Genomic DNA, 23,462 nt, shown 5'->3' with positions numbered 1-23,462 from the left:
GCTTCCTACCATGTTTCATGCCTTCCTTAGGTGTGCTTACATCTCAATGAGATCTTAATAGCACAAAAACAAATGAACAGGAAAACATCCTCACAGAGTGAAAGTTTAACTGCATGTAGAAGAATTTAATATTAACTTTTAAATCTTTTATGATAGACATCCTGTTTATGCCCTTCTCCATGTCCTTTAATAGTATATTCAACAACCTAGAGCAACATCACACAAAAATATTTTTGAATGTAAAATGCAGATCTTCCCTGTAAAGGCGGTCACTGACACATTTCTCTTCTCTGATTGAACCACTTTAACAATGTATTATTTTAAATGCATTTTTAAATCTTTTCTGGAGTAAGTGTGCAATTAGTTTAAAATTGAAGAAGCAATGCTCAGAACAACAACAAACCTCTCCCCCACTCGACAAGATTTCCATTGTGTATTACAACAAGCAAAAAAGGAAGATTTTAAGCTTTCTTAGACAATTCAAGTTATTTGCTGTTCAGTTGTTTCTGATGTCATGCACAGCAATTGATCATTGCCATGGTTTTGAGTGTGGAAAATTGGAATGAACTTCTTAAGGAACTGCTGGAAAATTAGGAATATGACCTTAATCTATCATCTCAGCTACAGTTTGATGTAAACAACCATATTTAAAAGAGGTTGAAACATTTGATTCCACCAATGTATTAGTATATTTGATCTTAAAACACTTCTTCGTATTAGTCTTTCCCCTCTAATGTATTCGGTATATTTTTGGGTTGTTCTGGTTTTGTTTTTTAACATCCTGCTACAGATTTGTATTGTTCTGAAGCAAGAGCAAAGTCAAAATGAATCGAACAACAAAGGGCAAATGTTCTCTTGTTTTTCTATTAACTCCACTTATTTAAGGCATTCCAGGACAAGCTCACTCATATGTTTGTAAACATGCCTGATCACAGTCTGCACTAGCAATCAAGTACAGTACAGATTCTTCAGAGAGTTTTCCAGTTATTACAAATAACAGTTTATCACCCCAAAATCTCCAAAAGCACAAATGTTCTTGGGGTAGGGGGGATGAGGATGGGAGACAAGGATGGGGAACAGAGGGAACATAGTGACAAGAATTACAGTTTTTCTTCTCTCATTCTCAATAATTCCCTCTTCCACCACCACGCCCCAGTACATACTAGGCACCTCTCTCTTCTCTCACCATCTATCAACCATCTGAAAGGTCTTCTCTTTCCCCCTCCTGCTTTCTTTTGTTGCCTTTAATACTGTATCTTTTTCCATAGCTTCCTTTTCAAAACTGTCAGCTGCTTAGCTCAGGGTTCCTCATTAGATCTCAAAACCTTTAAGTAACTATTTTGGTTTCTTCTCAACTTGCATTCAACTCCTCACCCCAATTTTCCTTCATACTTCTGTTGCCACCACCTTGGATTCATTTCATATTCACAAATATAATCACAATAATACACCAAAGAATCTACATACATTAAAAAGACTTTCTCATGTTGCTTTAACATGACAACCAATTATTACCACCTATCTTCCGGACTTCATTTAACTATTCTTCTTTGGTTACCATGCATTGTTAGACACCTTTGACTGTACTTAACAGATACTTTAGTTTTTTGGGGGTTTTTGAAGTGTTTCTCTTTCACATTCATCACGTTAATGATTATTAATTAGGATTCCCTTTTCTCCAGGGAAAACCAGAAAACTTCCTAATGAACAATCCCCTTTTTAGAGTATCATTATAAATTCCCATTCCTATATACCAAAAAGCCCCAAGTCTTCCAAGGCTGCCTGAGTCCCAACCACATCATCTCTCACAATGAATTTCACAGTATCATAGAATGGTTTGGATTGAAAGGGACCTTTAAAGATCATCTAATCCAGTCCCCTTGAAATACGTACCCAATATCAGCATCTTTCAACTAGGTCAGGTTGCTCAAAAACACCTCCCTTTAAGCCTGTGTTTCTTAACAGGGATAAGAGCACACCTCTGCTCTTATGCACACAGAGATATGTGTGCACATCCCTTCTGCTTCCCTCCACCAACATCCACATCACTTCCTTTCTTTCAGGATGCCAATCTCAAGTATCATCTTTGGCTCGTCCTTTTAGCTATCCTCATATCAGTTCTCTACATTATCCTACCCTTTGCCATCTTCTACCTGTTTAATATCCTTTCCTGTAATACATCTTTTGGTGTTGTCCAGTTTTGCTTTAAATGCACCATTAGCATTAGAGAGGAAATCGAAAATTACTAGGCACTCTTACTGGTTCATTCAACTCGAAAAAACATTTCCATCTGCCACACAGCAAATGTTTCAACCTTTGACAAAACAGAAAACCCTTTGAAATCAATAGGAACATTGAGTCAAAATGAAAACAAGAGGTCTCCAATAAATAATAGATACCATTGCTTGTAAATATCAGAGAGAACATTCATCACTATTCAAGTTTTAACTTGGAGTCATGCATGGAGAAAACACTTCACAAGTAATTATGGCACACAGTCAGCCATACATACAGTCTTTATATTCGACAAAGTTTCCTCAGATACCCCAGGTAAATACATCTATTTCAGAACCACCCAAAGCAGTAAAAAAGAAGATCCTGATTTCTCTTTTCAAAGCCCAATTCTGGCACGGATGCCTAGCCCCCCCCCCCAATTTTACATATCAGTGAACCGTAAATATAACCTAACAAAGGGGGTACATTTGAGCAGACCAGACAAGCACCTGTCAGCCCTTCTGATGGTAACAGAGGGGAGGTTATTACTGGCACTACCACAGCAGATTGACATTTCAAGCCAATGCTTGAGCTGTCATGAAGGATCAGATGACATGTTTTTATACAAGCACAAATGACTTTGAAACAGAAATGGGGATTTCAGCAAGCTGCAAGTTGAACAAATTGATTCTGTACAATTTATTTTTCACTTTTGCTTCAGACAGGAAGTTTAAGAAATTTACACTACATGAGGAGTCAAAGAAATTGATGGTTTCATACTAGCACTATATCACTGCCAGAAGTTCAAGCTAAACCAATCACTTTTTAACTAGAAATGGGCCTGAGACATGATGTTCTGATCTCAGTCTGAACTTCACAAAGTTCATGGTGGTTATGTCAGGATTTGGCATTTGGCTTAGGATCTTCTCCACTTTTAACAGTGCAGAAATTTTTTTTAAAGTAACAGTGGGCTCTTCTCTATCAAGTTTAATAGAAATCAATGAATCAGCTTGATCCAACCTCATTTCAGCATTGTAAGTCTAAATAGGTGTCTTATAGCACTGCAGTTATAATAAACTCCTCTAAGACTCTGCGGGAATCATTCTAGTATGGATGTGAATTCCAATATGAACAGGATTTGAGGACATCCCTGGACAGATTTGCCTAGTAATTACTGGCTGAAGTGCAAACCTGAGACAGGGAAATATTTTTAGATCAACAGCGCCCTCTAATGGACCAGTGCTGTATTACTGGGGTTTTCTTCAGTACTGCAGTAAAAATAATTCGGTTTTCCACTTGAAATTAAAACACAAGAGGTACCAAAAGAATTGCAGGCTATGAAAGCCTAAAGAAGGAAACTATTTCTCATCTTTCCAAAACATCCAGAAATTGCATAAAGAAAGGACATTGTTCAGACTGAGAATCTAAAAAGAAACCTCTTAGGACCATTTGTTATTTTTTGTTTTAAGTAAATAAGCTTTGGGAAGAAGCTGCTTTTGCACCATTTTTTGCAATATTCATACACACAGGAGGAGTTGACAGGCTGGCAGCATGTCTAACCATTCTGTTTCAGGGCTTGATTTTGGTTTGCCTTCTGCTGCACTGCAGTCAGTGATCTCTGCAGAGCATCCACATAGTAGAAGGGAATAAATATCTAGTTAAAAGGTTGTATAAGCATGTGCTTTCATGATCAGCTAAAGCAATTCTGAACTCCATGATGCTGGCAGAGCAGACACAACCTACTATACAGCTGCAAAAGTAATAGAATCAACACAAATGCACACTCACACAAAAAAACAATTTCAGAAAAAATCTGTAAATACAGAAATTGATGAGGGGGCAGAGGGAGCAGTTTTAGGATTATCTGAGTCATAATCTGCACTCTGAAAATGTAGAAAAGAGCAATCAAGAACCCTTCAACAGGGACTGGCTCTGCAACAGTTTTGTATCAACAGGCACACTCAGAAAAACTGACTCAGCCCAGTGGGCAGAGCTGGGAGTGCCCTTTATCAACAGAAAGGATGAATGCCTCTGCTCAAGGCAAGGAAGATGCTCCCAACAGTTATATTCAGGTAAAGTAAGAAAGAAGAAAGCAAAAATCTGGTACCATAACTCTCAAGAGGGACTTAACTAGTTTCAAATGACCTATCACCCTGGAAAAGAAATGCCTCCACAAGTCTGTATACCTTTGTTCCTTAATCAAGAAGCTCAGAACATCCCTAAGGACCACTCTAAAATATCCAGGGGCATAAGATTCAATAAGCATCAATTCTGAAGGGAAAAGTGGGTCGTTAACAACGAATATCCACAAAAAGAGGATTTTCACTGATGAGAATTCTTTCCATGGATTCTCACTGATGACATTACCTGGAAACCCCATGACGGAAAAGTAACATTGAGCACTGCAGCACAGTGTGGATCATCCCACAAGCAATGACTGTAAGGTAGGTTGGCCGACTTCATTCTTTCTACTTGATTGATGCAAGGGAACCTCAGTGAAGTACAGGGTCTCAGAATGGAGGGGTGGTGTTTGCATTTTGGTTTTGTTCCTCCTTAAAGATGTACAGCTGTAAACTTTACTTAAATAAATGAACTAACTGAGAGGTCACCTGTTCATTACAATAATCAAGACTGAGGATTTCAGTATAGATAAAGAGACCAATTTCTCTCCATGATGCTTATTTGGCAAAACATATGCTGTTGGCTTAAATTCAAACGGCACATAGCAAATACACTTTTGGTAACACATTACATATCTAAGTCATTTGTGGAATTTTGTTATAGCTACAGAACAGCATAAATCCATAAACTGTATCACATTTGTGGTGGGTTGATCCTGTCTGGATGTCAGGTGCCCACCAAAGCTGCTATATCACTCCACTCCTCAACCGGACAGGGGAGAGAAAATATAACAGATCATTGAGAGACAAGATAAGGACAGAGAGAGATCACTCACCAGTTACTGTCATGGGCAAAACAGACTCAACTTGGGCAAATCAGCTTCATTTATTACTCATCAAACCAGAGCAGATAATGAGAAATAAAAGTAAATCTTAAGCACCTTTACTCCCACCTCTCCTTTCTTCCTTTTGATTTACTCTTCCCCACTCAGTGGCTTAGGTGGATAGGGAATGGGGGTTGTGGTACTTTGTCTCTGCTGGTCTTCCCTCCTCATGTTTGCCATGCAAACACAATACAACACTTTTGATTAGTTGGCTGTTGACTGACCTCAAAGAATTTACCTAAAAGGTAAAACTTCCTTGGAGTACAGTAAGTACAAAGAAAAACAGGTCTTTCTCAGTCTTAAATCTCCTCTCTGGGAATGAATAATATTGAACATTACGTGGTCCCTTAAACCCACTCAAATAATTTCACATATAAGAGGGTAACAGGAGAGGAAGTGAGATCAACTCCAAAATGAAAAGTCTTACTAAGAGATCGTTCGTATTTGTACACAAATTTGAAAGAAACTGAGAACAAGACAAACATGTAAAAATACCTGCCCCAAATGTCATTCCAGGTTTCAGCTACTTGTGAGTAACCAATTTCCTCACACAGACACAACACCTTCCATTTAGTGTCCTGAAATAGACTTCTTCCACTAGTTCACACAACCATTGATTGAACCCAACTATCCCCATTTATTCCCTACCTATGCCATCCTAGAGAGTTCCACAGATAAGTACTTCATGTTATCATACAGTCACACCCAAAGCAAAACCAAAAGCCCTAGATTTTGGGAGCTGAAATGATAGCCCTACTTTGTTTAAAATATTTGTTGAAAATATTACAGTGTACAACAGAAACTGGCCAATCTACATTCTCAACAACACAAAGAACATTTTGAACATTTAGTTGAATTATCAGTTACATACCAAAATGTGCTTCTGTTTAACACACTTTACAGAGCAGTAAATAAAGACTGAAAACAGTGCACTGAAAACAGTGCACAAAATAGGTCTTCTGAATGAGTGTTTATGGCCGACATTTTAAGAGTGAATTGATCCCAGCCCTGACACTAACATGCTGTGACACTCAGAGCTTTTCACTTCACCTCACTATATATTCGTTTTTTTCTATTGTACAACAGACATAATGATACCTTGCCTGTTTTGTGAAGCCTTCTGAGAATTGCAGCAATAAAGTACTACACAAAAAGAGATATGCATTTATATTGAAATGCAGCTATTCACAAGGAGCCATCAATTTCCAACTCACTAGTTAAACCATCTTTATAAGCTTTCATTCACAAAAAGCATATGAAAAATTTACCTGCTCATTTTTGCAGATCCATACAGTACTCCCCTGAAGTACAATAAAGATTTTGGCTTTGTATCCCTTCAGCTCAAGGTATCCGCTTTTCTCAGGGGCGACAGAAGTTCGAGACTGAGAGTTATTATCAGACAGCAATTTCAAGGCATTGAGCATCGTATTAACCCAGTCATTTCTTTCTTCTAAACAGGAAAAAAGTTAGTCAAAGGCAGTTAGTTAAGCAGTAGGTCCATTCTTCTCTACACATTAGTTTTCCCATTCTTCCTAGTATGCTATGCTGGTTGATGGCATAGCTATACCATGTAAGAGATTCACCTTGAAGAGGAGGTGTAAATAAAAATAATGAGAATATGTATCAGTGCAGATGTTAGCAAAGACAGTCATTCAGTTAACTCCCAACAATCAACACACAAATCAAAATAAATTGATGATGGAGATTCTTAAAATCATGACTACTAATTCTAAGATGCTGAATTCCAGGCAGCTTAAAGACTGAGGTTGTAGACAGGTGGCATGTTCACCTTCTGGAAGCCAGATCAATGGGAAAGAACTACTGCAGTTATGCAAGCAGAAACCAGGGAGTCTAAATTTCATCTGTCATTAAAGAGGCAAGCCATCACCACTGCTATTCCATGTTTGGCCACGCTTCTAAGCAAAAACACTTGGCAATTTACAATCTATTCCATTAAGGTGTGGTGGTTAAGCTTGATATTGTCAAGGGTACTGAGTAATGAAGAAAACGAATGTTTGAGTATCTTTGCATGCATTATTAATTTAACATCTTACAAATACATGAACACAAGGAGGTGAAGTAATAAAGTTCCACTCAGTCTCATTCACTATGTTCAGATATTTCACCAGACTAAGATCGATATACTTTAATGCTGAGTAGTCTGAATGAATTAGACTCCCCTTATGCAATTGGAATATCATGAATATTTCAACTGTTTGCTCTGAAAGATTCAGGTCATAAAATATATTGGGGGAGGGGTAGGGAGGAATGGAAAGTTGTATCCACAGTATATATAAAGTTGGCAAAATTAGTGTTGAACATTGCAAAGTGCAAAATTAAAACAACAATGTGCTTACTTCATAACTGTAATATCTGCAACATGAAAGAAAAAATGCACAAATTTAAGCATCATAAAACCCTTTGAAGAAGAGGAAGACTAGCCTGAAAGACTAGCACAGGGTATGCGATCCAAGTGTTCCTGTTAGAGGTTTTGTATTAATATATATATATGCTCTCTTGAAACACTCCAGTGATCTTTTCAAAGTATTTTAGAATAGCTGAGGGCATCAAATTACCCCAGAAGTGTTTTTCACTCCAATTAACCAAATCTCACTGCATCTGAGCAGATTATGTTCTAACTCATTGCTAACCCCCGATTAGTTAATTTTTTGCCCCCAAATGCCCCTAAACTTTCCAAACCATTATGTATAATGTTTTCCCTATAGATATTTAAATCCATCCAAAAATATTTTTCTGATATCTCAAAACACATATAAAAGTCTCCATTTCAAAATCTTTGAAAGAAGGTAAGTACCCTTTGAATAGTCCCAGAACAATTCTCAACCACAAATCCACAGAAGTAACAGCATGAAGAAACAGGTTTGTGCACATAACAGAAATCAAGCAGGGTTATATACGTACTTTACTATGAATATATCATCCAGTTCTGGAGTAAGTAAGGACCAAATTCCTTGCCCAACAAACATTTCTAATCTTAAGTGAACAGCTTTACAGACAGGCTACTATGTCCAAAGACGGTTATATACTACATGAAAATGGAATTTCATGTATAACAAGTGGTTGCTCTGAATATATTTTATAAGTCAGTATAAGTCGTAAATATTTTTATAGTAGTCAAAGGCAATGGTCCATAAAGCAAATTGCAGCCTTACAAAATGTATTGCATCAAGATGGTTATGTTCCCATTTATAAAGAATGTTTAAAATAGATTTGGAAAAGAAATGCAAAAATAATAAACAAATACATACTTTTAAACTCTGCTAAAAGCATAGAAATGCCTGAAATTATTTGAGCCAAACTTGATAAGAAGGATTTGCTCACTGATGCTGCACTCCTGTTACAGCCTGCAGCAAATGTTTACAACCAAGCTATAACCCATAAAAATGGGATTTGATAATGGAAATGCTGAGAGACTCTTAGGTATAATGGCTCTGGCATGTACTGCTGTAAATACACATTGCATATCTCTTTTTTCTAGGTATTCATTTTTATTTGATTGTTTCTGTAAATAAATCATACATGCACTGATATTGATTCCACATATTACAGCAGTAGGTTGATAAAGTATTCAATTAGAAGGGATACTAACTTTCTTACTACAATTTGAATTTTTATTCTCTATCAACACATGACTGAAAATACTGTATAAGGCAGAAAACCTCTGATTTCCTTTGATCACAGCATCACATTCCAGCCACCAACTTCACTGTCTCTTTTTAAATTTTATATCAAGTGGTGACTTGGAGGAGATGGTTCAGAGCACACTGGCTGTAAGAGCTGCTAGTGAGACCTGAGGAAAGTCCAAATAAATTAATCTTTGGGAAATATAGGGGAGGAGGCAGAAGAGTTGGGAAAATAGTCTTCTCATTTTGATATTTTAAAAAGCCATTCCCCAATAATTTCAGTTATACTTACAAAGGTTACAGTTATCTTCAGTTTCACTTTATGAGCTCAAACCAGCTGGATTCCAGAAATATTTCTGGTAATATAACTAGACCTATTTCACAAACATAATTTATCAGCAGTGATTGCATGGTTTTTTGGCAATTGCTAGAATTACACATCTTCTACTTACCTTCTTTATCCACACGGAAAACAAAAGTCCTATGGGATGTGACAACTTCAAATTTATTCTCCCCATGAACTCTTACTGTTGCTATAGCAGAGAGCAGTATTATTCCCTTTGAGAACACTTCCTGTAATAAAAAGGAAATAGAAATATTTATTAACTCTCATGGAATGTTAAATTTCTCTCAGGTAATACTACTTGTCATAGTGTTTAGGAAGTTCACATATACAGTGTGTGCTCCTAAAAGGTCTCTACACATAATAAAGTTGCATTAATAAGCAAACTACTATCTTAAGCATCACCAACTTCATTGTTCTGGACCTACCCACATCTACTACCTTCTAAAATAGAATAAAATCCTATGGTGAAATAGAATGTGTATATTTGAGATATAACTTCATAAATTCTCTCATGGCATTAATATTGCAAAACATCAAACATTCCAAAATTTGCATTTTTATGCCAAAGTAAATTACACTTACTATCTCACAGAAAAATAATTTAAAAACATATAATCATTACACTTGTAGGATAGAATCAGACATAGGAAAAAAACTGCTTTCTCCAGGCATCCTAAACATTTCTTCTGTTTCCCCCCACGCTGCCCCTTCAATGGTTAGCCAATAAGAAAAGTAAATTCACTGATTTATCCCTAAATTTGAACACAAAGGGGGTATCACTCTGGAAAAATACATTCTCCTGTCACTACTAATAAGAATGCTCTAGCTTGGATCAGCTATGTACATTTCTGCTATACATGTGTGCTGGTTTTGGCTGAGATACAGTTAATTTCCTTCATAGTAGTTAGTATAGGGCTATGTTTGGTGACGGAAATAGTACTCATAACACAGAGAGGTTGTACCTATTGCTGAGCAGTGCTGACACAGTGTCAAGGCCTTTTCTACTCCTCACTCCACCCCACCAGTGAGGAGACTGAGGTGCACAAGAAGCTGGGAGGCAACACAGCCGGGACAGCTGACTCGAGGGATATCCCCTACAATATGGCATCATGCTCAGTATATAAAGCTGGGGGAAGAAGGAGGAAGGGGGAAATGTTCAGAGTGACGAAGTTTGTCTTCACGAGTCAGCATTTAGTGGGATGGAGCCCTACTCTCCTGGAGATGGCTGAACATCTATCTGCCCATGGGATGTGGTCAATGAATTCCCTGGTTTGCTCTGCTTCCACATACAGATTTTTCTTTGCCCCTTAAAGTTTCTTTATCTCAATCCATGAGCTCTCATGTTTATTCTTCCAGTTCTCTCTCCTATCCCAGTGGGGGAAGAGTGAGTGAGTGGCTGGTGAGTGGCTGTGTTGCTCAGTTGCCAGCTGGGGTTAAAGCAAAATAATTTGGGATCAGTGCAAATTTTCCCCACATTTGCAAATTTCCAACTAGGAATCAGGACAACTGACCTGGACAAAAAAGCAAGTACCTTCTTCAAGTAGCTCATCTTTTAACCTAACTAACCTAAGTATTTGGGGGGGAGAGAGAGGGAGGAGAGGAAAGGTCAAGCAGATGGGCACTTTGGAAATACATCTGCATGATTTCTGGATTCCAGAGTTAATGCTACTCCTGTCCCCACTATGCTTTGATCAATCGGTTTTCTGACCAAGACAATTCAGATATACTGCTAAAAGTTATGTTCCAGACGCAGTAACAGTCCAAGAGTCAGCTCCCCATAAAGAATTTGTACTGCAATAACTTTCCTCCTAAAGTATAAATTATAAGACTTCATACAAGGACTTAAGGAACTACTGTGAATGCTAAGCATGAAGGATACACTGGATCATTTTTTTGTTTACTGAGTTTAATATACTAATGATTTTCACCAAATAAATACTCTTATATTGTTCCGCTTTGAGGTACTAATACATGTCAGTAAATGTAGTTTAGCAAATAAATAAATAGATATGTTGAAATATAGCAGATAAAAGCATGTTACTATAGTTACACTCAAGAAATAGAATGATTATAATATTGCACATCTGTTTTTATTACGGCTATATTTTTCAAAAGAGTGATTTTTAACATATTTGTAATAAAGTTAGATATTATGTTAACTACTGATCCTTCTAATGGTAAAACAAACTTATTACATGTACTATTTCTGTAGGTATTCAGATATAAACATATTATGGTGTTTGCAGGCATCTACTGGCTGTATTTGGTACTACTGTAAGGGAATAACTCAGACTGCTGGAAGTCACAACTATTTTATTTCATTTGCTCAAAAAAAAAGTCAGTTCCCTTTTAAGCTGAGCATAGTTTTGCTTTGCTGTTTAAACAATCATCCATCATCCTTTTTAAAGTTTTGTTCTCCAAAGCATACATATTTTCAAATACAGTTTAAACTATAATAATTTATCAAACTTTCTTCTGCAGCAGCATTTCTTTCATGTGCAAAAATAATGGTTGTTAAAAAGCCCTTGTTGATCAAGATACAGTATCTGTCTTTGAAATACTTCAGACTAGAAATTAGGTGAATTATTTAAGAATATAGAAAACAAAACCAAACAAATGCAGCCAAGAACCTCACAGATATTTATTCTATTACTGAGTGGTGTTCACTAGTTTTAGAGCTGCTAAAAAGTTATATGACAGAACAACTTTCTGGAGGAAAAGCAGAATGTTTTGGTGGGTTTTTATAATACTAGCTGCTTCAATGGAAACTTTTATTTTCAAATACAGCCCAATGTCACTCCTTGACAATTGTGATTCAGAGTTGGGCTAAAAGATCCTGCAAAATACCATTTTGCACTGCTTTGGCTTTACTTCTTCAACAGATTAAGCATGACCTATTTGAAGAAAGACAAATTCATTTTGCAGTGATTGTTGTTCTTTGTTATGCTCATATGTACCATAACACAACAAAATACTGAAGTTCTCCATATGAAAAGGCAAGACTTTTCTCTAAATCACTAATAGATTTCCCGAAATCACCTAAGATGTTTTAAAATAAAAACTTTCAACATAACTAGATACAAGGACTCCCTGAAACAACATCTCAGCCTTGGCCATATTGATCACCATAACTGGTCTACTCTGGCCTCAAATCGGGAGGCCTGGAGACACACCATCTATAACACTGCTGCCTCCTTTGAGAACACACGCAGGATCACCCTCGAGGAGAAAAGGCAACGCAGAAAGAACCGTGTCTTGCAGAATACACCATCTAAGGAGTCTTTCTGCTGTGCCTTTTGCAATCGGATATGTCTGTCACGTATTGGCCTCATAAGTCACCAGCGTGCCTGTAACAAATGTGGATAGAGCCTTCCCAAATCTTCGTTTGCGAATCCCAGCCATGATGATGATGATAAAGTAACATCAGAGCACCAGGGTTCTGCCAAAAGTTGGAAGAAATTTGAAACAAAACCTGTGCACATTGGATAGCTGAAAAAAAAATTCTCCAATTCTACCTTCCTCCTTCCTGTTTACTCTCACTTCAGTTAACTACAGTCTATTAAGACAAAGCCACATAAGAGGTTGTTCTGACTACATTAACTTTCTCAGAACAAGGAACGTAGAAGAAATGAGAGCATCACAGATTCAAATCAAAACCTTCCCTAGGTGAGATGCTGTTTGTTCAAAACTAAAGACCCTTTTCATATATGCAGATACAAAGTAAAGGAGAGATCTCTATCAATTAGAAGCTGATACCCAACTAGAACAAAGTTAGAGATATATTTATAAAATTAAGGTTGAAATCATTCAGAGAAGCACTCATATGGGCATTTTCAGGAGTACTACTCTACATCTTCCCTCTCTATCCTTCACTAATTTCACTCTTCATTAGCCATGTAGCACACTTCCCCTTCTTCAGAACCTCACTCCTCTTCTGTTCCTAATGTGAATGACAAATAGAGCTATTTAATATTGCTAGTGTTTCTGGGTAAAATAAACACTTTCATTCCACTGAGTCTACTCTTATCTGCTTGTAATAATCAGAAAAATATCAGTATGGATTGGTTTCCATTTGAGAACTACTTTTAATTGATATGTGAAACCAAAATTACAGCAATTGCTTTATAACATGCTTGTCTGTGTAGGAACATGCTTGGACAAACACAAATTAGAACAGACAGAACTCGCCATTAAGATCTAAAGTTAAAACAACCATTTCCCCATTTTTATATATATATATGTTTATATATATATATATAGCTATTTAGCTAGGAGGGGAGACATGCAGTGACTTGCAACGAGCTGTATAACTACCCTCATCTTTTACGAGAATTATCTCCTGAGCTCTGTGCAGCTCCTGATGGGTCTGCAAATAGTTGCTTATGATGATCTCAAGGTAACAACACACAAGCAACAGCAGGAACATGCTGGTATCCATCTCGCAGGAAATATGAATGCACTTGGTATGGGAGTAGTGATTCAGCAGAGACTACTGCACCAAAAACTCACATTCCCCAATGACACCAATGCTCACTCAACACAATCCCACTGTGCACTAAGAAATACTGGTAGCCAACTATATTTTCCTCCTATTTGCAAGATAGTCTGAGTTTCACCAAATCCTCAATTCCCAGAATTTTCTTCAGGCCTTGGAGTTCTCAGACATACAGTTCCTCGCATATGTGACTCACCAAATTAATAAGTCAGACGTCCAGACTTAGTCAAACTGTATACACATACAGACCAACCAGCATCTCTTTCAATCCCCAGAGTGAAGTTTAGATTCAGATTTGAGGAAAAGTGAGGCAAAGAGGCTTCAAGACAAGTGTTCGCAAGCTCCTGAGGGCCTAACCTACCACAGAGACCTTTCAAAAAGAGGATGCAGAGTTGGTAGCTTCATGGGACACACTAAATGTTCCCCTGAGCAGAAGGGAAGACTTCTGGAATCTCTTATGACAGATGAATGTGTAACAAGTACTATTCTGGAGTAATTGCCCTCCAAATAACATTTTCAGTAACTTTCAAAAAAAAAATCCCCTGTGCAGATACAAGATTTAAAACTGTATATTATCATTTCTTTCCCTAATTATGTTGCAGACAGTGTTAAGCAAATCCCATTGCTGTATTTTTTCAAGTCTTTCTTAATGACTAACTTCGCTTTTCTGCTTCTCTGAAGCCTTGGGATCAATACCACAAAGAGGTAACATTTTTTGTCACTGCTATCCAAATGTTATTCTATTGTTCCCTTCACCTGCAAAATCATGTCTTCGACTGTAAGTGAAGCAAGGTAAGCAAGTGAAAACAGATTGTTTCAAGTTCCCAATCAGTAGGCATAAAGATCAATGTAAATAATTTTTTGAGCTTGTTCTTAATTTCCCAGCCCTTCACAAATAAACAGTCTTATCCTACTTCAGTTCTTACACCCCTAACCCACCATAAAGCATCTATAGGTCTCTTACTGATTACCACCAACCAGCATACTGTTTGGGAACTGAAACTGTATTTTCTTCCTAATTTAATATGCATCTTCAACAGGAAATGCTTTCCAGCATTTAAAATAACACACATGCATGTAACCTCAACTTCCCCAAACATGCATATTGTACAATCATCTATCACTTTTGAGTTTTAGAAAGGCTTCATTACTTCCAAGAGGAGAAATTAATTAATCACAGAGCAAAAGAAAGAAGAATTTTGTAGTGTGCTAGATTATTACATGGAATTACAAGAGAATTACAAGGAATATACTCTTTGTTGAAAACCATGATTTACAAATCCATTTTTGCATCACATAAAAGAAGTGAACTACTTTAATTGAAGCAACTCATGAGTCTGTGAATATTTTGGTAAGATTCAATCCTCAGGTACAGAAGCAAAAGCATCCATAAACATCACAGTACTATGCTGATTTCGAACAGACCCATTCAAACCTAACCTTGTTCAATGACATGACATACAGGAAAGAGACATTTTTAATCAAGGAATCAACAGGTGTATGGGTTGCAAAGAGACTTTCCAACCGCCATCAAAATAACACTTGTTGTCTTAAATGTGTTTAGCATGATCTGTTTTGCAGACTGCAGCAGTGTCACACTCTCACTAAAGTAAAAAAAGCTGATATTTACCTGAAAAGGTGAGAAATACAAACCCTTCTAGGAAACAAAAGGAAGAACAATACATGATGATTTCAAGGACACTTTGAAGTATTTAATAATACCTCACCCTATTACTTTACAATTGAAAATTAATTTAAGATGAATATTCATTTGTAATTATTTCATAATTTCTTAATAGTAACACGTGTATTACACGGATGCATTTACATGACCAAAATATATCACTTACCTTTTCATTATTGTAATAAGAAATGCTGTCTCCATCAAATTTAACCCAGCGCTTCTGAAACACACGTTTGCTGGGAATAAAAAAATTAACACAATTAATATTATAAACACAAGCTAACACTGTCTTTTAAGAATGTCTCAAGCACAAATTATAGAAAGGTTTACTTGAGTTTTGCTTGAAGCTAACAAGGATAAGAACTGACTTCTTATTGGAAGTCAACTATTCTGAACATAGAGCAAAACTATAAGTACTACAAGCTCTGCTCACATACTTTCCAAAAATGAAAGCTAAGAACCTAAAATGACCATCTCATTGTCATGCTTACGAGAAGGAAATCTCTGTTTATAGGCTACAGTATCTCCAATCATAAACATCAACACATCTCCTCAACACTCTCTTTCCTGGCCAACGAATAAATAGCAGTCACACCACATGTCTCAACAAGTACATCATGAAATTTCATTTCAATGTGTGTTATCAACTGGATATCAATTGATATCTCAGTATCCAGTTAACTCATGCTCTATAAGGACTTTCTTAGAAAATGTATTTTTACATGAACCCAAAGTAGTCCATTATGCTCATTAAAAACACTGGTAGTCTGTTAGTTACCATCTATAAAAGTTTCAATTCTAAAATCTATTAAACAAGTTAATTAAGCAGCAACAAGACCCCTCATGTCTTTTCCCAACATTATTTCCTTTCCTGCTAAATGAGTGCTCTGCTTTAGGATTAGTAGACTGTGATAGTTTATCAAAACTTTAATCAAATAGCAGCTCTGGTTTAATTAACTTGTATTATATGACTACAATAAATCATCATTTTTCATAACCTGGAAAGGCCAATGTAAAATGGCCTTTCCATTAAAATGTCAATAAATTTCAAGATGATGCAGTGAAGAGTGAACCTAAGTACCACATACAATGTGAGGAAACTGAATGGTTTTACAATTTTTAGTGAGTTAACTAAAATAGAGAGGCTGTATTTTAATTGCATGATTTGTAGCAATTTAAGGAAACAGTCTATATTCTTTTTCCTGAGGAAACACAAACCGCCATATGTAAACTGGAGCTCTATAAAAAGAATGGGAGGTGTAGAACAGAAAGATTCAGTTGGTGTGAACTGAAATAAAATATGATGATGCTTCAATAGCTTGAAAAAATTATGGTTTTTTTCCTTTTTTTTTTTTTTTAATTCTTCAGATATTTGAAAAGTGGTATTGTAAGAAAGAGAAACAAAAATGTATCATTCATTGAACTGCATCTGAGATAAAGACCTTGAAATGTAGCCAAAGAATATCACTGGATCAAGGCTACTGACCCTACAACTGTTCTACTCAGTAGCAACCAGTACTAATTTTGGGGTTAATGCACTGTTTTTCAAATAATATATTCTCACATAACAGTTTATTAAAGCCTTCAAAGTTTGTTCACAACTCTATTCCTTCAAACAGTGCAAGACAAGGCAACTGGAATCAAGAACTATACTTTTATCACTCGAAAAGCTAACTGCCAAAAAGTGTTGCTAAAAAAAAAAAAAAAAGAAATTCCTGTAAGTGAAACAAAACAAAAGGTACAACTAACTGCAGCTCTCCAAGAAGTCAGCACATTAACAATTCTGAAAAACAAAAAAAAATTAAAAATGCATATTATATGGGGAAAAAGTCTTGACTCTTTTTATAATTATTCTTTGATTCTTTAGCAAAAGTAAACAATGAAAATCCATAAATGTTAATGAAACTTTTAAAGCAATTTAAAAAAGAAAGAAAACAGGTTTGAGCACATTGAAATCCCATGACGGTAAAACAGGTTTATTAAACCAGGTTTATTCCTTCTTATTATTCACCTTCAACAATGTATCCATGCAAAACCAAAATTAAAAAAACCTTGTCAAATTAGAATCCTCAGAAAAGAACAAGAAAAAAAATGGAAATTGCTATACAGCAGAGCTGCTTCAAGTGGATTCAGACCATATTGTATTCTAAAACAATGTAATTCAATAAATTTCTCACTAAACTGAAAAAAATAATAGCTCTGCTTCTTGCTAAGCAGTGACAATTATTATAGCCACAAACAATGAAAGGAAAGGCCAAGCAGTTTAATACCATTCAGTGTAGCTAAAGTCACAGTTCTTAGAACAAAGAATGCAGATGTACAGTAGACGTATTACAGCCCTAACAAGTACAACAGCTTTAATTTCTAGATGCTGAGTAGTAGTGAAGATCAGAAACAGACTAAAATAGTAAAATTGTGCCACTTTCAACAGAAAAAGGAATTCAGAACATAAGAACAAATGGGGAGAACTGAAAAGTACAATTTAAAATGACTAGTCTATTCAAATTACTACTGAGGAAATTAGAAGAATTTCATCAGAGTTTGCAAGTATTTATAAAGGGAAGATTTGATAATGCAGCATTCTTTAGCCAAAATCAATTTAATAATAGCTGGAAAATAAAACTGATTAAAATAAAACAATGAAAAAACTCATAACAGAAATTAAACATAAGATTTGTTGTTGCTGTTGTCTAACCTCCACATGTGGCAAAGAGTATTCACTTTCTATTGTGTTCCCCTTTCCTCTTCATTATTTGAATCTTAAAACAAGACTTGGGCTCAGATTCCTCCCATCTAACTTTAGGCACATCGGTAAACTAAACTAGGAGTCAATTCACCCCAGACACATTTCTAAACTCAAAGCTCACACAATACACACAATTCTGAAAGCAACAAGATCTTCAGTCACACTAATTATGAAGTTATAATCCACGGCCAAATTAGTAAAGCAGTATTCCAGAATCGGAGTTAGTTTTCACTTACTCTGTAGCCCAAAGAAAACCCAGCAACTCAGCAAAAATGTAATGATTAGAAATAATGGTACAAATTCATTCTGTATTTTTCCGCTAGAGTTCATGAGTAGTGACCAACATTTGTAATAAAATATTTTTCTTGAGTGCACTCATAAATAAACTTCAGGATAGACATCACTAATAAAAACTTTTGAATTCAGCACAGTCCAGTGCTCTTTCAACAAAAACAATTCCTCTTCTCCTCCCACCACAAATATTAAGCAGTGACCAAATACAAACTTAACATCTCTCACATAAACATACATTGTCACAATTGTACAGTAATCACTGAAAATACTTACCCTTGAGGGGATAATTTATCCAGCCATCCTGCTTTAACCTTCTTTACTGACGGTCCAAAAAAACAAGCATATGGTGTTATTGATTCATTTCCAGTCAAAGTCTGATCTCCACTAAATTGAGAAAAATTCATTTGTTTATTGACCAAGTGATCAGAATCTCTACTTTGTATCTTACTACAAGAAGCTGAGTGTGCTTTGGCTTTGTTCTTCCTTTTCTTTAAAGGCAAAGAATGTTGTTCCACAACAGAATATACAGATTCACTTTCAGATTCTTCTGGTCCCAATGATTGGTTTTCCTGAGACAAGGGTTCATTTTTTGCAAATTCCTTTGTCTTCTCTTCCGGATTATTAAAGTAACTGGAAAGGAAAAGCACATTTTAATCCTAAATGTATTACTACAATGCACAAATATATAAAATTAATAATTAGAACAAATATTGGTAAGACATATTATAATTATGTATAAACTTGTATAATCACTGTGATAACCATAGAAATGCTAAACACAACCTGTCTTATAACTATGACCATACCGAATCCTACTTTTTCCATTCAACAGGAATGGTAGCAATATAACACTCCTTTAGAAGCCTGAACAGAAATTTAAAATTAATTCTCCTTCCTGAGAAAACTAGCTTTGCTCATTCGAATACTTTGGAGGACTTGCAGTATCACCTCTCTCTTCCAGTTCCCAGCTCAACAAAAGCCTGGTGCAGACTAGATAATTAAGGAGCACATTAGCTCCCATTTCATCAAACCAGTGGCCACTGCCTCATCACAGGAGAGGAGATAGGTTTTAGTTTTGTGTTTGTCTTTTTTTTTTCAGCGAGGAGATAGATTATGAGAGTACTTAGACATGGTTAGCTGGGAGACATACAAAAATGGAATTTGTGCCTTTCTTGTTTCAACTGGGGAAAACAAGGACACTTTCCAAATTCATAAAGTATTCTGAAACCTGGTTTAGACAGTCTCAGAACAGTCACAGAGCCTAACTTTGCCTCCTCTAGGATGCGATTAAAGGCTCAAATAGGAGAAAAAAAATATACAGTCATGGTTGTGCCTTCAGAATTAGAGATCTACTTGTGACATCAGTAAATAACTCTTTCCTCTTTACACTTTGAGTTTCTCTGTAACACTTATTTAATACCATAGATTCTTGGAAGGATATTCTTCATTCATTCCTAGATCCAGTTTATTTTCACAAGCCAGGAAATCATTTCCACCAAGTTCCTAGAAAAGAAATATATTGTTACCAACTTTTGTACAGAAATAGTGATGTTTAAATTACTGTAGATATAAATCACACACAAACAACAGCCTAACTAGCAAAGCTGCTCTTTCCCATATTTTTAAATATGCATTTGAAAGCTTATTTTTTAAAAAGTATTCTAAGAAATTTTATTTTCAACATTTTCATTTTAAATAATAATACTCATATAAAACATTTGAGCATAATCCAAAATACCTGATACAAACAAATCAGATAAAGAAATCCAGCGTGCAGAAGCATCAGTGCTCTGATTTTTCTCAAGGTACCACTGATGTCCAGGTTTCAGTGGATACAGATTTTCTTCCTAGTAGCTGGTACTGTGTTTTGGATTTAGTATGAGAACAATGTTGATAACACAGATGTTTTAGTTGTTGGCAGGTAGTGCTTACTCTAAGTCCAGGACCTTTCAGTGTTGCTCTGCTAGCAAGGAGATGCACAAGAAGCTGGGAAGGAGCATGGCCAGGACAGCTGAGCCAAACTGGCCAAAGGGATATTCCTTGCCATAGAAGATCACGCTCAGTATATAAACTAGGCAGGATGGGGAGAGGGAGGTTGTTGGCCAGGAGTTGCCAATCACTGCTCGGGAATGGACTGGGCACCAGTCAGCAGGTGGTGAGCAATTGTATCATGCATTCCTTGTGGGTTTTGGTTTTCATTTCTTTTTCTCTCTCCTTTCCATTATACTTCTTCAGTTATTAAACCATTCTTATTTTCAATGGGGTGGGAGAGAGCAAGCAGCTCTGTTCTAGTTGCCAGCTGGGGTTAAACCATGAAAACTGAATATTTTTTAAGATCAAGAGCCACTTGTTACATGTAAGTTAAGCACCATTTATGATTTGCCACTGCTAGCCTATCTTTCATATCAATACTTCTCGGAATTAAACATACAGCCTTCATAATATACTAAGGATAAAATAATGGCAAATTCAAAATCATAAAGTAACACCAAACTCAGCAATATCTTGCTGAATATTTCTTGCATTTTTTTTCTAAGATCTTCCTAAAAGGGTCATTTTTTAACTTTTGTTTAGAAATCTTTATCAAAAATTGCTTGCAGTTTACAAAATGTTAAGGTTAACACCACTCATTTCACATTTTCTAAACTTGATCTGACAATCACATTACGAAGTTTCTCAGTATTCATCTTTCTTCCTTTAAAAAAAACCTAAAATTAACATCTTTGTGCTTTCTGATGGAAGCATTTTGATTTACTCGTTTGATCTCTGATGTGTATGTAACAAAGCTGAACGATGTCAGAAAAAAAGTGGATAAGCTTTCACAGCATTGTCATTTGTTTTTTGAGCAGCAGCACCTAATCTTGTACTTGAGGACTGTACCTTGGCTACATGGAAAGGCAAGAATAAAAAAAGCAAATAGTCCAAATCAGAGGAAGTGTACACTGTAGCAAAAATGTAGAAATCACAGGCTGATGCTAAGATAAACCTAGGTGAACTGTCTGCCTTCCTCTGCCAGACAGATCCATTATACTAATAAAAATCCACCAAAACCCAGACACCCACACATCACAGTACTATGTTGCAGCATCAAGGGCTAGACAAACAAACCAGTAAACAAAAAAAAAAACCAAAAATACAACACAAATCTAAAGAACACAAAGCCAAAAAGCATCCACACACCTTGCAAACAAATTAAATAGAAAACCGAAAAGCAACCTGTCCATTGCTTATCAATTACTTGAATTGTCTAGAATCTCACCAAAAGAGGGGAAATGGAAGTGTCCCACTTCTACACAACAGTCAAGAGGCTAGTATCACAACCCATGAATGAAACATCTTCAGAGTAAAATGGTCAGTATCCTTTATCTTTGTTTCCTTATTAGTATGCATTCCCAAACCACACCCACTGAAGCTACGTGGTAGTACCTCTTCCTCCCTGTCATGAACCATTACAACAGTTTGATGGACTGCTTGTGCTCCCTCCCCAGTCTTCAGCACCTGGGCAAGTGAATTCAGGGAGCCAGATAACTTCCAAGCAATAACCAAGAAATGCATTTCTATTACCAGTAGATTTTAAAATGCAGAAGTCCACAAATGAAAACAGGTTGTGGGTAAAGGGAGTTCTATATGCTCACAGACATACCCAAGGATTTCCAATGTGCTATTTACAGAAATACCCTTCAAGATGCTCAGACTCAAGATGAGACAAAATCCCCATCTCCCACCTCCTACAGATCTCTGAGGTGTTACACAAAGGTAGTTACCAGCAGCATTTTCTCCTGTAGACACCTTTGTAGAGAGAAGTATTTCTTAAAAGATAGGTATATACATTACACAGAAACTGTCTCTAAATATGTACTTTCTTATGCATAGGAAGCACTCACCCTTAAGAAAGAAATCTGGCTTCTGGATCCCAGACAGATGGAACTGCCTACTCAAAGGTCTGTATAAAAACCCTCTACTTTAGATCAGGAAGTAATTCAGATACATTTAGCTTTTTCTAACAGGGAGTCTTGCTGATTTGAACAGCAAGACAGGAACCCTGAATGCTAAAAGACAGACTGCATGAAGGGTATCAAGCTTAAGCCTACATTAAATGAAGACTCAATGCCATTCAGGACAGAGGCATCTTCCTTAAGAGATACTACCTTAGTGTTCCATTAAAGCTGATGTCACACAGTTCTCAGGTTGATTCTCGAATCATGGTTTGGCAGTACAATTTTATAACAGGTCCATAAAGATAAATGTCTCCTTTTAAAATATCAAGGCTTCTTATGTTAAAGTAGTAAGATTTGCAATCTGGTCAGCCTTCCACAGCATCACAACGCTTAGGAACTCACACAATTTACTGAACTCAATATGCATGTTTAATTTAATCTGTCTACAGCAAGAAATAAAGCCAATATTTCACTTTAGAGGCCTGAATTCATTAGAATTCAGTTTTCCTCCAAAGGAATTCTAACATACTTGACTCTTTTAGTTGGACACAAAAATAAAACAGCCTTAAAACATTTGGATTTTTGTGTTAGTTTTAAATCAATAGAAAAATCCCAGTTCCTTCTTCAGGTTGCCCTTCAGAGATTTCTCCTTCTACTTGTCTTTCTTCCCGAACCAAATCAAAGGCATATTTTCTTTATAACCTTCAGTCCTCTGTTCTCTCATGCTCACTTACTTCCAATCTGTAGTGACTCATTACCTGTTTCTACAGGCATTCCCTTCATAAAAGCCTACAGAAGCCTTTTCTTTATACCAATGAAAGAGGAAGAATGGTAATGGCCAACTTACAAGCCCTTAAAACAAATTTCAGTCAGTAAGTATAACAACTTGCTACCTTTTCTTCTACATAAACAAAGTACATGCTCATGTGAGTTAGCATGAAGCAGCAGCTACAAGCTCTAAAATGTCCAATATTTTACAGTGTTATCTAAATATTCTGATTTGTTCCTTGATACCTGTTGAAAAAAATATGAAAGTGAAATGTATGTCAGGATGTTTCTTTTACGGTTCTCCTTTATGACCTTTGTTTGCAATAAAG

At 36.2% G+C, this 23,462-nt stretch overlaps 1 protein-coding gene across 1 annotated transcript in view; it reads right to left on the bottom strand.

Annotated features, from left to right (window-relative positions):
- The window catches only part of ARAP2 (ArfGAP with RhoGAP domain, ankyrin repeat and PH domain 2), a 116,745-nt gene that overhangs the window by 78,148 nt on the left and 15,135 nt on the right, over window positions 1-23,462 (bottom strand). Inside the window, exons 6-10 of the mRNA XM_027746787.2 lie at window positions 19,848-19,930; window positions 18,701-19,057; window positions 15,554-15,623; window positions 9,315-9,435; window positions 6,487-6,668 (exon numbers count right to left, since the gene is read on the bottom strand). Of these exons, the coding sequence (XP_027602588.1) occupies window positions 6,487-6,668; window positions 9,315-9,435; window positions 15,554-15,623; window positions 18,701-19,057; window positions 19,848-19,930 (813 nt within the window). The remainder of the gene's footprint in view (window positions 1-6,486; window positions 6,669-9,314; window positions 9,436-15,553; window positions 15,624-18,700; window positions 19,058-19,847; window positions 19,931-23,462) is intronic.

This window comes from Pipra filicauda, unplaced genomic scaffold, assembly GCF_003945595.2.
Source record: "Pipra filicauda isolate LSUMZ 115617 unplaced genomic scaffold, ASM394559v2 scaffold38_size3968069_pilon, whole genome shotgun sequence".
In the NCBI taxonomy this organism is placed as follows: Eukaryota; Metazoa; Chordata; class Aves; order Passeriformes; family Pipridae; genus Pipra; species Pipra filicauda.
The sequence above is the reverse complement of the archived record's forward strand: the minus strand, read 5'-3'. Positions and strand labels throughout refer to the sequence as shown.